General features: G+C 33.7%; 1 protein-coding gene across 1 annotated transcript; it reads right to left on the bottom strand.

Annotated features, from left to right (window-relative positions):
• Window positions 1-6,559: 6,559 nt before the first annotated feature.
• Window positions 6,560-13,163, bottom strand: LOC141671832 (putative hexosyltransferase MUCI70). Its single transcript, XM_074478218.1, has 10 exons — window positions 12,994-13,163; window positions 12,290-12,768; window positions 11,405-11,668; window positions 11,047-11,257; window positions 10,770-10,879; window positions 10,494-10,693; window positions 9,324-9,427; window positions 8,051-8,238; window positions 7,777-7,976; window positions 6,560-6,979 (listed from the first exon to the last, which is right to left on the bottom strand). Exons 2-10 carry the CDS (start codon window positions 12,534-12,536, stop codon window positions 6,758-6,760), a joined length of 1,746 nt encoding a protein of 581 aa, XP_074334319.1. The 5' UTR covers window positions 12,537-12,768; window positions 12,994-13,163; the 3' UTR covers window positions 6,560-6,757.
• Window positions 13,164-15,205: the final 2,042 nt, after the last annotated feature.

Consider the following 15,205-nt stretch of genomic DNA (forward strand, 5'->3'; position numbering starts at 1 on the left):
ACGGACGAAGTAGGTGGTTGAATAGATCGTATCACGAGGAATCTAAAGGTATAATCAAAATTGTAAACCGAAGTCGGGAAGGTGATCATCGGAAAACGGGGGTTCGAAGCGGCATTTTTCCCGTCCGTTTTCCCGATGATTCACTGAGTGGTTTCGTGATTTGGTCACATATTTACGTTCCTGATGAGGCTAGCTACATATCTGCATGTTTTTGTGATGTTCTGGGCAGTTGCAGGTTAACGCCGGCGAGCTCAGTGGCGGCGGCCATGGCTGCCGGCGGCGAGGGAGGAAGGAGGTGGCGAAACTACGGTTTCATCACCCTTCTTTCGTAATTTTGCGTTTTACTCCCTGCAATTTTAAAACTTTATAAAAATTAGATTTATGTTTTAAAAGTTTTAAAGAAATCAGATTTCTGTTTATAATTTTTCAGAAATTGTTTTTAATTTCTAAAAATCATGATCTTTCTTTAATTAATTTCAGAAATCATAATTTTTTATATTCAAAATTAAATCCTAATTATTTAATTAATTAATTTTAATTGATAATTAATTAATCAATTAATTTAATTATTAATTGGTTAATTGATTTAATTAATTATTAAATAATCTTAATTGATTTATTAATTAAATTTAATTAATTATTTTGAATTAAAAAAAATCCAAAAAATAGTTTTGAGCTTTAGAATATTATTTTAAATTATTTTCAGGACTCAATAATTATTATAAAATTATTTTAAAGTCAGATTCGGGTGTTCGAACCCTATTATTTAATTATTAATTAATTCAGAGTCCCGTTTCAATTCCGAAAAATGTTCAAAAATTCGTAATAAATACATGGAAAATCATTTTGACCCCGAATCTTCTTTGAAAAAATATTTTGATCAAATCTCTTGCGTGCTATGTGCTACGTGCTAACTGATTGATATGTTATATGCCTAGGTGGTTATAATTTGATTGTTTTAGTCATAACTTTTAATCCGTAAATCGGATTTGGGTGAAACGAAGGGTAGATAAAAGCTTATGACGTCTATGTGACGATTAGAATTATACGAGTATGGATAATTGATAGGTACTTGTGATGCCTACCAGAGTCAGCAAGGCATAGAAAAAGGAAACCAGTGGTCCATAAATAGAATCGAAACGTCGAAAGAGAAGGCAAGTGATTGATAAATAGAAGAAAGGCATAGAAAGAGAAGGAAAGTGGTTGATGAGTAAAACTATGAGATTAGTACAAGTAAAGTGGAAATCTTCGGTGATAAGGCAAGTACCTCTAAACCTTTCTCAAGATATATTGCAAATATTTCGAACTGTTTCATAATATGTCGCTATTATTCAAATAACTCATATTTTATACTGCAAGCACTTTAAACTATTTAACCTTGAACCCTGATTCTTATTGATCTTGAGCCATAAGCCATATTCTTCATAAACCATTGATTGTTGAATTCCCAGATACGATCCAAACACATACGATACTACTCCACAAATACATATCTACCACATACTGATTCTGATATTGAGTTTCTTAACATACCAACCCTTATTCCTTGTTTAACAGAAGACTCGTTCTTGGAACCCTGAACCGTTGGTCTTCTACTTTCTGATTCTTTCCTTGATTGAAAGCTAATCTTTTTGAATTCCTTGTTATACCTACATGGTATTGTGAATCACCCTATACTTCAAGATAAATGTTTTTTATGATTCAACTTATTGATTACATTGGTTATCATTTTGAATTATTTTAGAATTGGATAGTTTTATAAATGTGGACCAGATTTGTGGTCGGACCAGATTCGTGGTCATAATAGGCCAATGCGTGCCTTGGATCCAGTATATAGAGCAAAGCTGGGAGCCTTGCTCGGGGTTAGTGCGTGACTGATCAGCAGCCTAACCTTGGTTTTTAAAATGAAAAGTGAATGTCCAATTCTAATCATTTCTTATTCAGAAACTTGATTCTTTTGAATCATTTCAATCGGTAATTATTTAACCTCAATTGCTTCTATTATTACTTACTGAGCTAGTAAGCTCACTCTTGTAAATTTTTTTATGTTTTCAACAGTTGAAGAAGAAAGTGTTGGTAACGAGGATTCCCTGACCAGTGTGCGAGCGAGTTTCCGGTTAAATTGGATCGAGCTAGCAGAAGCTTTATAGTGTAGGTGGGTTATGCAAGATTGTAACAACGATATTATTAGAAATTGTAAGTTAAACTAGTTGGGTTTTGGTGTGATGTAATAAAAGTTAAGGTTGTGGCTTGTTTTCATATTTTAACCTGTTGCGATCTGTGGTTATATACAGAAGGGTCAATGCATATAATACTTTATATACAAGTTTAAATATTGTGATGTGTGTTGTGAGCCCCAAACTTCTGACCCGGGTTTGGAGGGCGTTACAGGGACCGATCATTGTAAGCCTTTCGGAGCTTTTCTTTATCAGCTTTTATCTCGCCCAAAATATTTTGATTCACGCACTTGTTCTTCTTTCTGCCACTCTCATCTTCTTTCATTTTCTTTCCTTGACCGATACATTCCGCGATACTAAGCTGACGCCAAATGGACTTAGATGTGCTTGACGATGATCTTTTTTTACCCTTATCCATTTTATGCTTTCCAATTGAAATGACCAAGACATTTATAGGGCATGCTAACAACTACGTCACATTATATTTGTACAGTACTTCATACTAAATTTATCATAAATACTCACACACTATCTGAGTAGTCAAATCATTCAGAAATATAAAATAATAATTTAAAAAGCTCAAATTATTAAAGTATACTATCAAAATACAATATTCAGGAATATTACTCATCATCGGACAAGTAGAAATCGGAAATATAGTCGGGACTCGTAGCGAAATGATGATACATTCTTGCGTTGTGATGGTCACCATCTTCAGCAAACTCCCTACATTTTCTTTCTAGATCCATCCGGTTTAAACGCATTCTCATTCGATTCTCTTCCTCTCTTGCACGGAATAAAGCTAGTTCCAGTTGTTGAGCGGTGTCTCGCTGCATATGTATGGCGCGTTGTTTAGTTACTCGCACTCCATGTTCTTGACATTGGGCTACACATATTTGCAAACACCCTACACGCCATTCCCACTCCCTATGCATCGTGATTACTGAACCACTTGAGTAACGTAAATTTGGATCCATTGAATATCTAAAATCGTCATCACAAAACCATTTCCGACCAGTAGCTCGAATAATATCACCAGAAGTATAGCTCATTGCTCTTCTATTAGTATACAATATTAACTTCCGAACAAAATCATATTTACATAATATACAAGGACGAAAGGCCACACAAATTAAGTAGAAATGCATGTAACATTCACGTGCTACTTACGTCTCATACTGCTTCGAAAGAGTTAACATTCATTTGTCACATCATACAGCTTTTACAACTTCTACTGAATTTGACAAGACTACTCAATTACTTTCTTGCAATCTGCATGTGGCTACCTATCTGTGGCGGACCCTTCCAACTTTGCAGTTGCAGGCTGGCATTCGTAAAAGTAACTTCTTTAACTTTCATCTCTAAAAAGTGAAAACTTCAGTCAAACTGTTGCATGTGCTTTCTACTATGTATTCACGGGATACCTAACCCATTTTCTTGTCATTTTCCTTATCATCATTTTATACTTCCATTTCTGAGTAGTCAAAACTCATAAATTTACCAACAAGTAATAATACATGCCTGTAAGATTCACGTGCTACTTACTTTTCCAAAAATACTAATACGTGGAACAAACTTTTTCCAAATATAAATTTACAACCACTTTTAAAAAAGTCATCGACTTTGGGAATATTATCACAATTAGTACAAATGTTTCTGTAAAGTAGTAAACCAAAAAATGCAATAACGAGTGCATTTTCCATTCATCTTGGGAACAAATTACATTGCAAGGGAACATTGATTATGTAAACATATAATAAGAGAAATGCATTACAGCTGAAAATTGGAAAATGAATGAAGCTCGCAATTTTTTTAGTCATCCGCAAGATTAACTACGTACTGATCAAATTCATCATCAACGTCCTTATCCTCTTGTATGTGAGGGGATGTTTGCATATGACCTCCCTCCCCATATTCGTGGGTCGAGGCGTACGTACTCGACTGAGTATCACGCGATGGCAATGCATGGGGCCCCTGATTTCCATGACATATAGTTGTAGCCATACCAGCATCATCGTGTCCTTGAGAAAAATTCCCAAGTTTGACGATATATTTCGCATATTTTTCATCCCACTCCTTGTGCTTTTCACGTATCCTTTCAGCCCTACGTTTTGCGTATGCATCCTCGTACTCCTTTTTCCTCATCTCAAGCTCGTCCTCCATGAAGTGGTAATGTCGAGACATTTCATTTAACTCGTACTCATGTTCCTCCTTTGAAATGTGGCCAGAGTTGAAATTCTTATTAATGTTTTCTTCATACTCGATAGATGATTTCATAAACTTCAAGTGCATTTCCCCATAGCCAACGAACTGTTCATTATCACGTACGGCATGCCCTTGTGCGGCCTGTATACCTCGCATTCTTCTCACAAATTGTTTGACCTGCCAAATTTCTGCTTGTTGAGTTTCATCCCGTGCTTGAGATTCGGTCCATTTATACCAATTAACTTCCCCGTAATCATGAATATCAGAACTAGCGTGTCCCTTGCCCTTGTCCATGACCTGACTGTAGCAGCCTCAAAATTTAGAAACTAATGTACTACAAAAGGGGAAATTTAGTTGATGGCTTATAGTTTTGCAGCTATTTATAGGCATAATTTTACATGGTCAATATGTAATATTGGGTTGTGCAGTTACGAATGTGGAAATAATTGATATTATTGACCCTATAAATTTTAAAATGATATATTCACCTGTGTCATTCAGTTCAAAATAAAAGTTGACTTGTCAAATCATTTCAAAAATTTGCATGTGCTTACTCCCGTGAATTTAGGAAATCTGCTTTGACTTTACGTAAACACAGTACTTCTTTTAACTTTTCATATTTGTCTGAAGATTCGGACTTCTAAAAGTTGACAAGTCCATTTCATCTTGTTACTTTTACTAAAAGATGTTATTGTTTTCTATTACAACAAAAAAAAAATCAAACTACCCTTTCATAAAAATATTTCTTTGCCAACTCGTAAGTTATCCTTTTTTGAAGTCACAAAAGGTCATATATACACTTTTAAAAAAAAAATTACATACTATAAATAGGCTTGCATGACTCCCCAATAAAAAAAATACACCAAAATGCTTTTTTCCTAATTTTATATTAGGGCCCAAAAATAGGTCTTCATTGAATATTTTCGTTGCCGACTACCAAGGTACCCTTTTTGAGGGCACAAAAAGTCATACACACACTTTTTTTAAAAAAAAACAAAAATTACGTACTAAAAATAGGCTTGCATGACTACCCAACAAAAAAAAATTACGTCAAAATAATTTTTTTCTCAATTTAATATGAAGACTCAAAACTAGGTCTCCATTACATATTTTCCACTTACAAAAACTTACAAACAATTCAACCAAGTACAACTCAATCCGGGAGGAAAGAAAAAAAAACAAAAAAAAATAATAATTACCCCAGAACGCCATTTCTTCTGGGCCTCAGGGGTTGAACCCCGGAGAAAGTGGCGTTCTGTACCACTTTTGAAACTTTTTGAACATCTGTGTCAAAAAAATGAAATATCCATTCAAGTGTCCTAAAAAAGTCCGGGAGCCCGCAAAACCTGAACTGCTCCGCTTTCTACCATCTATTTTTCCACCATCTAAGTGGCCGTCCGGTCTTTTCCATTGCTTGTTTCCCTTAGTCTTGATTTTCCAGTTCTTATTTTAAAAAAAGATGTTAACTATGAAATAGTGATTTCTAATACTATGTGCCCGTTTGGGAATTTTTAAAATAAATAATTTATTACTTAAAATAAATAAGAGAATTATAATTGATAAGTAGATAAATACTTATAACTTAAATAAGTGTTTGATTAAATGTTAGAATATTTTTTACTTAACTGAGCTAAATAAATAATTTTTAAATATAATTATCTTAATTCGTAAATTTTAAATTAGAAAGAAATGTAAAAACAAAAAATTTTAAACAAAAATTAAAAAAAAAACGAAAAATCAAAAATAAGTTAAAAAAAGTACGGCGTTGCTAACATTTAACTTATCACCTTATAAATTGTAAATTCAACTTATAAGTTGGGTTTACAAACACTTATCGATAAATATTTATTGACTTATAAGCCAATAAGTAACTTAAACGGGAGTGGCCAAACAGGCCCTATAAAAAGAGTTACATAATGGTCAGAAAAGCCCTATTTGGACAGTATGGACAGTTGGACGCTGCAAACATGGACTTCCAAGTAGAAGCACAAACTTTGAATCTTTAATGATGCCAGTTCAAAGTAAACACATACTGTAATAGTTAGCGTCTACAATGGAGATTAGGATACATACAGAATTATAAAGTACTTTAACTAGAGAAAGGTTCTAAAAAGAAATTCTTGAAGTTCATTTATAACCCTATATTTTGTCTCCGGTACATTTGATGACCTATAATGTTAATAATACTAATATTTATTAAGACTAATATAATAATTTTATATAGTATATATACACCAAAAATTTGAGAAATAGGAATGTATATAATTTGGTGAAAAATGAGGTATGGCTGTGCAGGATGCTCACTTTCCTAACCCCGGAATCATTAAAGCAGGGAAGGAAAGAATGATATTTTTGAACTAGACAAAATTTTGATCTCAACTGATGTCCCTACTACCGGCAGCAACTTTGCGATGGCGCTTCGAAGTAGATCTTCTGTCTGTCCTATGCTTTGGTGGGATTTTGTTTTTAGGTGCCACGTTTCCTTTAGAACTTCCAGACGACACTTTGTTTGGTGTTTGACGCAAAGGGGGAGGAGGACGTGTAGTAGCACGAGGTTGGGGCGGAGACAAGTGTTCAAGTACATCACGATGGTACGCCTGCACAAAGTTCGGTAGTTAAAGTATTGTCACTTGCCTATTCTTTTGTGTATGTGTGTGGCTTAGAAATTAAATTTGAAAAACAGTTCCAAAGTATCCAGAATAAAGAATAAGACATTCATTGATGAGAAGTAAAGACATTCGGTATTGCCACAAAATATTTTGCATAAGCATATATGACACATATGCACCAATGAAGTAAAAAGAAAGAAGGGGACTCTATAGAACACTTGCAATTATTTGTAAGACAGTTCATTTTTGAAGACTACCCGTCAGTAAAAAGACTACCCGTCAGTAAAAGTAAAACAGTGGACTTGATATCCATCATACTTGTAGGCTATGACTGAAGATTCTAACCAGTATCATTCTTAAAAAAAAATGAACAAATTGTATTTTGTGGGACCTCACAAACGGAAAAATGCCGTGAAACAATTTTGAACAAATTGTATTATGTGGGACCTCACAAAAGGAAAATAAATTGTATTCTGTGGGACCTCACAAAAGGAAAATGCCTTGTGCCTCAGTGTGTTAATGTGCAAGGCTATGCATGTCTCAGCAAAATTTCTAGATGCTTTTTTTGATAATAAACTCACAGACACATCTTGTCTTTGACAAGATTTGAACCCTCGACATCCCATAAGGGGAGCGAGGGTGGTACCAGTAGACCAAGAGGTCACTGGTATCTAGTAGATTTTTCATCTTTCCAATATTCTATCATTTGCAAACTACCCTTGGTTAGATTCGAGAGTAGGCATGCTCATGTAATTCAAGCTGGATGCAACAGGTAGAATGTTTACCTGAACTACAAAGTTGCGTCTCTCACAATCCAAGAACATATTAACAGTCCAATTTGTCTTTGAAGTAATCTTGTTCCTCACAGTTGCAAAACTTATTTGATCCCTAGAAGTAAATCGATCAACTTCATTGAACCAAAGACAAGTAAATAGGTTGGTAATAGGAATATGCTCCCTTAATATTACACATCCTTCTGGAACGTCTGCATGCACAAATAGGAAGATTAATTTTCAATATCAGAAAATGCTAAAATACACAATGAGATCATGTTTTTACCACTTGTTATAGGAAGCTTTGCATCTGAATACGGGGTTAAACCTTCCTTCCGATAAAATTCCGTTTGAAAGTCAATGGAGACATTATCATACTTAGCTGCAGCTTTGTTAGCTTCAGCCTCAATAAACACATCAAACCGCTTATAATGCCTAGATATTGCAAAAGTGGAATTCTTTCTCCACAAGAACCTAGAATACAGATAGAACACTCACGCTCAACCAATGGTAAAAGTAAAATTCAACTTTATGACGAGTATGGGTTCCATCCCAATACTGAACATCACGACATATATATCAAAAAGAAGTCAATAAACACAATGTTAGGTCAATATACACAGATCAGCCCAGAAAAGTTAAAGCATCACAGTCTTTATTTAATGGTAAATGAAAGAATCATAGTCAAATACCCAAACCTGACACCTTTACATATTCTTTCAAGGGTAAGGTTTTATCATACAACAACCTCGATTGTCTAATTGAAATAAATCACCTACCTAAACTAGTGTAACTATGATTATGCTACACATCTTTCTCACATTCAGTTTAAATAAATTGATACTGAGTTAGTGATTGCCATAATAGATGCATTAAGTTCATTTAAAGTCCTAGAAGAATACAGTAATAATGTCATCAACAACTACACCAATTAAATCAAGCAGATAGGCAAGGACTCATTCATGATTAATAGCAAAGTATAAGAACAAACCAAGTAGATATATAATATACTATATCCATAACTGGTATGGTAAATAAGTTAATTCAATTTATATAGTAGTAATGATATTTTGTTAATCATTTAAATTTTTAAAAGAATGTACCTAAGACAGCACCACAATGGGGTGTTACACTTTACTAGTCAAAAGGGTAATACGTAACAGGCGAAAATTGTAAGAGGTGAAATATATTTCTTCGGAGAAAGCATGTATAAAAGGAGCAAACAAAACATATATGTATAATGTGATTCCATGTCTTCTAAGCCCAATGGATACCCCTCTTCTCTTGGTTCTAAGAGGTCAACAGTTCGAGCTTTGGTGGAGGCATGAGCATGTGAGAATTAGGGCGAGGGTCTGCTTTCCTATGTAAAAAGATATTTTAAAAGTGTGCAAGCACACCTAGTCGACATTTTGATGTTATTATCGAGAAGCCATAATACAGGATAGGCCACTTAAAAAATCTTCTTGCCAAAGGCATAAAACAGAAATCACAAGACTTGATAATTTATATGTCACATTGAGCCCAAAAAATTGAAAAGAAAAAACATAGGATTTTTTTACCTTTCCAGAATTTGATAAGGATCCACAACAAGTTCTAGTTTTCCATCAAGCCATATTGAGTAGCGGGCGTAGGGAAAAAGCCTGTGCAGTAGAAGCTTAGGTATCTGTCAAAAATATAAGCATCTTCTATTTAGTACTATGTTCTGCAGACAAACTCAATCGCGGAGCAGAATGTAGTATATTTTATATTGCATTGCAGATGACAGGGGATCTAAGACAATATCCAGTATGCAACATATAACGAATATATGATCTAGTCTTAATGTCAACCAAAAATCAAAGGAAAATGAAAGAGAGGTAGACGTATATATGATCCCTTTCAAACATAACGACTAGAATGCTGCTGCTTCATTTGGCTTGCCTAAAAATGATCCTGTATCAAATTTGTAGCATGTTTCTATTACTTGTCAAAATATATTTTTAAAGAGGTCATAAATAGTACTCCCTATGTCCCAATTTATCCGTCCTGTTTGACTTTTTGTGGTCAATTTGACCCAATTTTGACCGAAAATTTTATAGAGTATATAATCGAAAAAATTTATAAAAAATATATCATTAGAAAGTATTCGTAATCTACTTTTATACGTAATTTTCAGTTTTTTAAAATCATTTAACATTGATATTTAATTTACAGTCAAAGTTGGGTCAATTTGACCACAAAAAATCAAACATGACAGATAAATTGGGACAGAGGGAGTATAATTTATGTAACAATCATTAACCACGAATCAACGATAAATCAGGGGACATGTTTGAACTTTGCGCTTCACTCTGTATATTTTACCTGAATGACCAGATGTAGTGGGTGGAATTATTATTATTTTTTTTGGGGGGGGGGGGCTAAACCTTGAAATTAAGGATTAAAAACCAATTGTTATATGTTGTATGCCTTGTCATGGTAGAAACTAGAAACCTCAGTTCAGCTATACAGATATTCATCAATCAGAGCCCAGTCACAGAAAAATCATAAAAAAAAAACATTTTAAAAATAAGATATAAACTTGAGGCATGTTTATATTAAAAAGATTCCGACAAGCAATTGATGTCCTTCATGATGAAAGCATGTTCTTCTGAAAGAGATTCCTCAATCAGAAGCAAAGGCACATTGTATGTATGACAACAACCATCTTTATATGAAAATACTTTTTATGCTTAAAAACTATAAAATACCTTTCCATTTCTTCTAGGGTCATTGTAAGGAAGGTTATGAATAATAACTATCCTCCACAGCCCCAGCTTCTTTTCCCTGTCCAACTCTGTAGAGTTCCTTAAAAATGTATCTGTTTCTTCATCTAAAAACATGAAGAAGCAAACATTTTTCTTCGCAGTTTCACTAATATTCTTCGGCTGTTGAATCAAGTCATATGCCCCTGATAAAAATGAAGTTATAATAGCCTAGCAATGCAATTATCAAACATGAATAAAACTATAATATACTTGTCGTACCAAATATCGCTGATGCAACCACCACTCCTTGACACTTCTCCATCTCACGGAGGTCAGAATCATCAATATCAAATCCTGTCTGATGTCCAGGTTGAGTTCCTCTAACAAATCTATTAATGAAAAGACAAGTCAAAACAAGGCTAGTAGCATAAATAAGCAAAAGGAAAGACATAATCAATAGTTATCAGTAAACGGGGTGAATAGAGGCCAGATGTATGTCTATTATAAAATCCACTTCTAGGTAAAGAAGAGAAGTTTTCTAAGGAAAATCCCATACCCGCAATGTACACTCATTGATTCTCTTACATCATAAGAATCATTTCTCTGCTCCAGTGACGGGTATCCACCAAATTCTGAACCTCCAAACTCACTTTTCCTTAAATAATTTTCATGTATATAAGTTATGTTTTGAATCACAGGGGAAAAAGATGGGGCCTCCGGCATTCGGGCAATGGCATCTTCAACAGGAAGATAACATACTGGACATGCTGCAAAAGCATGTTTAGAATGTTAAATTTAAAACACATACAAAACCAATTTGCAAATCTTCAGCAGCTTGAAGCATAGAAACTGCAATAGGCAGATCCTGCTACAAATTATAATCAAATTTCTAGATTTAAGAAAGCCAAACTTACGGCGTGGTCCAGTCCTCTTCTTATCTGCTGGTGGTGGAGGCAATGTGAAACTTTCACAAGGATTTCCAGCAGGCAGAGTGTACCCAGTAAAGTACTTAGGAGGTGGAGGAGCCTGCGCTATAATACTTTCTTGGTCTATAGAGGAATTAATTATCCGAAACTCAAATTGATCTGCATTCGGTGAAAAATACCCAGAATGAATAAAATCCGACGTATCATTCAGTCCCATACTTGGGATGTGGACACCTTCCTGGGTATCTCCGCCTGACAACAAAGCCACAAATCTGAATTTACTTACATGTTCAGTCAAAATAAAAAAATTAAGACACCATTATAATTGTCATGAACTTCTACCAGATACAAATTGGCGATGAAGGCAATCAGGCATTTGGTAATCTTGGGTGGACTACTGGACTACCAAATACTTGCCCATCTTTTGACCAGAAAAACCAGGTATTGCTAAAAGAAGATAAGCTAAACGGCATATGACGTTCTAGGAGTTGACAACAGATATTATAAAAATCATTCTGCAGTGGCTGATATCAAGCCCCTAACATCATAAAGTGCTCTCATGCAGCACACTTATAAACTATTTACATGTCCTCTCTTGTTTAAAAAATTTAATAACTGGAAACAGAGAAAAGTAACTAATATGCACGATTTTACTAAAAAATTTCAATTACATCAATGATTTAATGAAAACCAATTTTTTCCTTGCTTCCTTTGAAGTTCTCAAGACAGTAACAGCCTGCTTCATAAGATTTAAATGTAACAAATTTATTAATACTCCAATATACTGGGCTATATTTTAACTACATTGATATTAGTTTCCACATAGAGCATAAAGTATATAATCCAAACAAGCAAAAGGACTGAAAATCGAACCTTTTCCCACATACAATACCCATCCAAACACTAATGCAGAAACAGCAAACAAGAGCAGCATTCCCACTTTCTTTCGAGGTGCAAATTTAAAGAACCAAGACATCATTCTCTCTTTCTCTTTATAAATCTTCGGAGCCTTCCGGACAATAACTGGCGGTACTGTTTGATAAGTTCTAAACCCGTTCTGAAAGTGTTGTTGCAATGATCCATAACTTCCTGTACGGAGACCTAGTGACCCTGAAGTCATAGTTCTCCTTCCAATCCCTCAAACTCTTCTCTCATCTCCCCTCTCCTATCATCCACCCCAAAATCACAACTTTATATCAATATATACACACACAATCCCCCTCCCCACTATCCAAATTCCACTCCTAAACTCTCAAATTCGACTCCTAAACTTCACAAATCACCTCTCCAATGCAAACCCAAATGCCAAAATCTCACTCCCTCCAAACCCTACTCCCCAATTCACCAACCAACTGCAAAAAAAAACAAATTTTCACAATCAAAAAACCAAAACCACCAAACCAAACCAACCCACAACCCAAAATCAAAACTTTAACTGAAACCCAACAAGAAAACCACAAAAAATATTACAAAAAACTCAACTTCAAAGCAAGTAGACATAAAAATCAAGAACACAATAAATATAAAAGACACAAGACACAAACTTAAATAAACAAAAGTTGGGTATTCGAATTTACCTCGAAAAAACCAAAGCGCGGACTCAGAGATCAAACAGAAGTGAAAACAAAAAACAAATCTGGGATGACGCACGTTGTTAAAGAAGAGTCCTTTTATTTGGGTAATTTGTAGTAATGTAAAACTCAGGTTGCTCTTAATACCGTTTATAGTTTACAATATTAAATCGAATATAAATGTGTAAAAGACACAGATAGATATATACACGCGTTAGTTATGTTAAGGAAATATTTGGTTGTAGTGGCCAATCAGTTAGTTCTGCACATTATTTTTTTGCGAGTTTTAATAGGGGGCTATCTTTCATAAATTAAATTATTTGCGTAACCGATGAATATTCTGGTTTTGATTCACTAAACAGCTGGCTACAAAAATACGTTACATCTTATTACCTGCGGATTTGCGACGTGGATGATATTAAGGCCCGGCCGATTCGAATAAGATTAAAAAAATCAAAACCCAATGTACTTGGTATATTTTTCTTAAAACAAAGTCCAAAAAGAATAAAATATACGGAAACTTGCCCCGATAATAAAATAGGGAGGCTGTTTCGGATCAAATAGATATTATAAAATAAAATTTATAATAAAAATGAAATATTTTGATTAAAATTAAGATACCACGGGAATCCGACAAAAAACGATATCATGGAGAATTTTTGATACACAAAAATGCTGCCTAAAAAAAATGTTATAATTTATAATTTATAACTGACAATTACACATGAAAATAAACATATTAATAACATCACGTCTTGGATTTATCTAATTTGATGTCCGACTAACATCAGTATTGAATAGCTTACTTAAAACCCAAAATAATTTTGAATATTTTAAATATTTACAAGTTTATCTATGTTCACCCTGTGTCCGTGATCAAAATAATTTTGAATATCTCAATTGGTTAGAAGCTTATTATTTCAAGTTTTGATTCTGACTCATCGGAAAAACTTTTAGAACATATAATCATATTACAAGGTTATATAAATTAAATTAGTAAAATAAAAACCAAAACAATTTTATTAGCGCGCAAGGGTTAAAGCGGGGATAACTATCCCTTGGTCACGGGTTCGAATTCCACATGAGGAGAATTTATGATTATGACTCATCCTTCTGAGTTAGAGGCTGTCACTTAAATGCGATTTATCTTGATTTACGTGGTTTGCAGGCTATTGTATGAGCCTGTAGAATTTGCACGGTGTGTACCCGAAAGTTAGCGGTTACGGGTTAACTACGGAAAAAAAAAAACAATTTTATTAAAATTAAAATATATCTTAACGATGATGAATTAGTAAATGAGGATACTCGAAGTGTTTATTATATAAAAATTACTATAAATTTGTTCGATCATAATAAAATTTGTATGTACTTGGGTGTTATATTTCAAATTACAATATAGATATTGTTTGACTACATGAATTAGATAGTAAAATGGTACTTATACACACTTAATTATTTAAAAAAAAATATTTTCATACTTTTTTTCGCAACAATTTCTCTTTATCCATAAAATAAATATAGATTTGATTGAACTAGAGACAGTTTCTGAAGTCTTACGGGGAACTTTTAGACAAGTTTAAAGATAAAAATTATTTAGTACAAATAATAAAATGATGCAAGAGATGAAGCTCTACCAAAGACATTTAAAACGTTGTGCTGCCGCCAGATTATGAGACTAAACGAAAATACGAACTCGCATATTCATGCCCCTTGCTTGTCAATATTTTGTAGTGAATGGATTTAGAAGCATACTTGTCATTTTTTATTTTTCTTCTTGCTTCTGTCATGTTTCGACCGGCTGACCAACATAGTATGTTGACTATCTTTTTCACCGGCTCTTATTTGCTTGTATCCATCAATTGCAAATTTCATCATGTAATATAAAATAAAAAATCGCCGACTGAAATTAATTACTAACATTTCTGTATTATCGTACTCCACGTAAACCTTTTAGCAAACACATACATAATTGCACGATGCACATTTCTTACATTATTATTATTATTATTATTATTATTATTATTATTATTATTATTATTATTATTATTATTATTATTATTATTATTATTATTATTATTATTATTACAGTTTTAATTAAGAATAATGTCGGTTCATTGAATTATATTAAATAAAATTAAGTGGAATTCACATCTGTTGCTAATGATAAGCTGGTACCAGTTGGCAGTCTAAAAAGTTTCTTCATCGTAAAGCTAGTTGC

The sequence above is a fragment of the Apium graveolens genome, chromosome 7 (genome assembly GCF_009905375.1).
Source record: "Apium graveolens cultivar Ventura chromosome 7, ASM990537v1, whole genome shotgun sequence".
Taxonomy (NCBI): Eukaryota; Viridiplantae; Streptophyta; class Magnoliopsida; order Apiales; family Apiaceae; genus Apium; species Apium graveolens.

What these genes read in the sequence shown, in the direction of transcription:
- LOC141671832 (XM_074478218.1), bottom strand. Translation starts at nt 12,536, where the DNA reads ATGACTTCAGGGTCACTAGGTCTCCGTACAGGAAGTTATGGATCATTG. An exon ending in GGTATTGTATGTGGGAAAAG is followed by an intron (nt 11,669 to 12,289) that starts GTTCGATTTTCA and finishes CTTTGTTGTCAG; the next exon opens with GCGGAGATACCCAGGAAGGT. An exon ending in GAAGAGGACTGGACCACGCC is followed by an intron (nt 11,258 to 11,404) that starts GTAAGTTTGGCT and finishes ATGCTTTTGCAG; the next exon opens with CATGTCCAGTATGTTATCTT.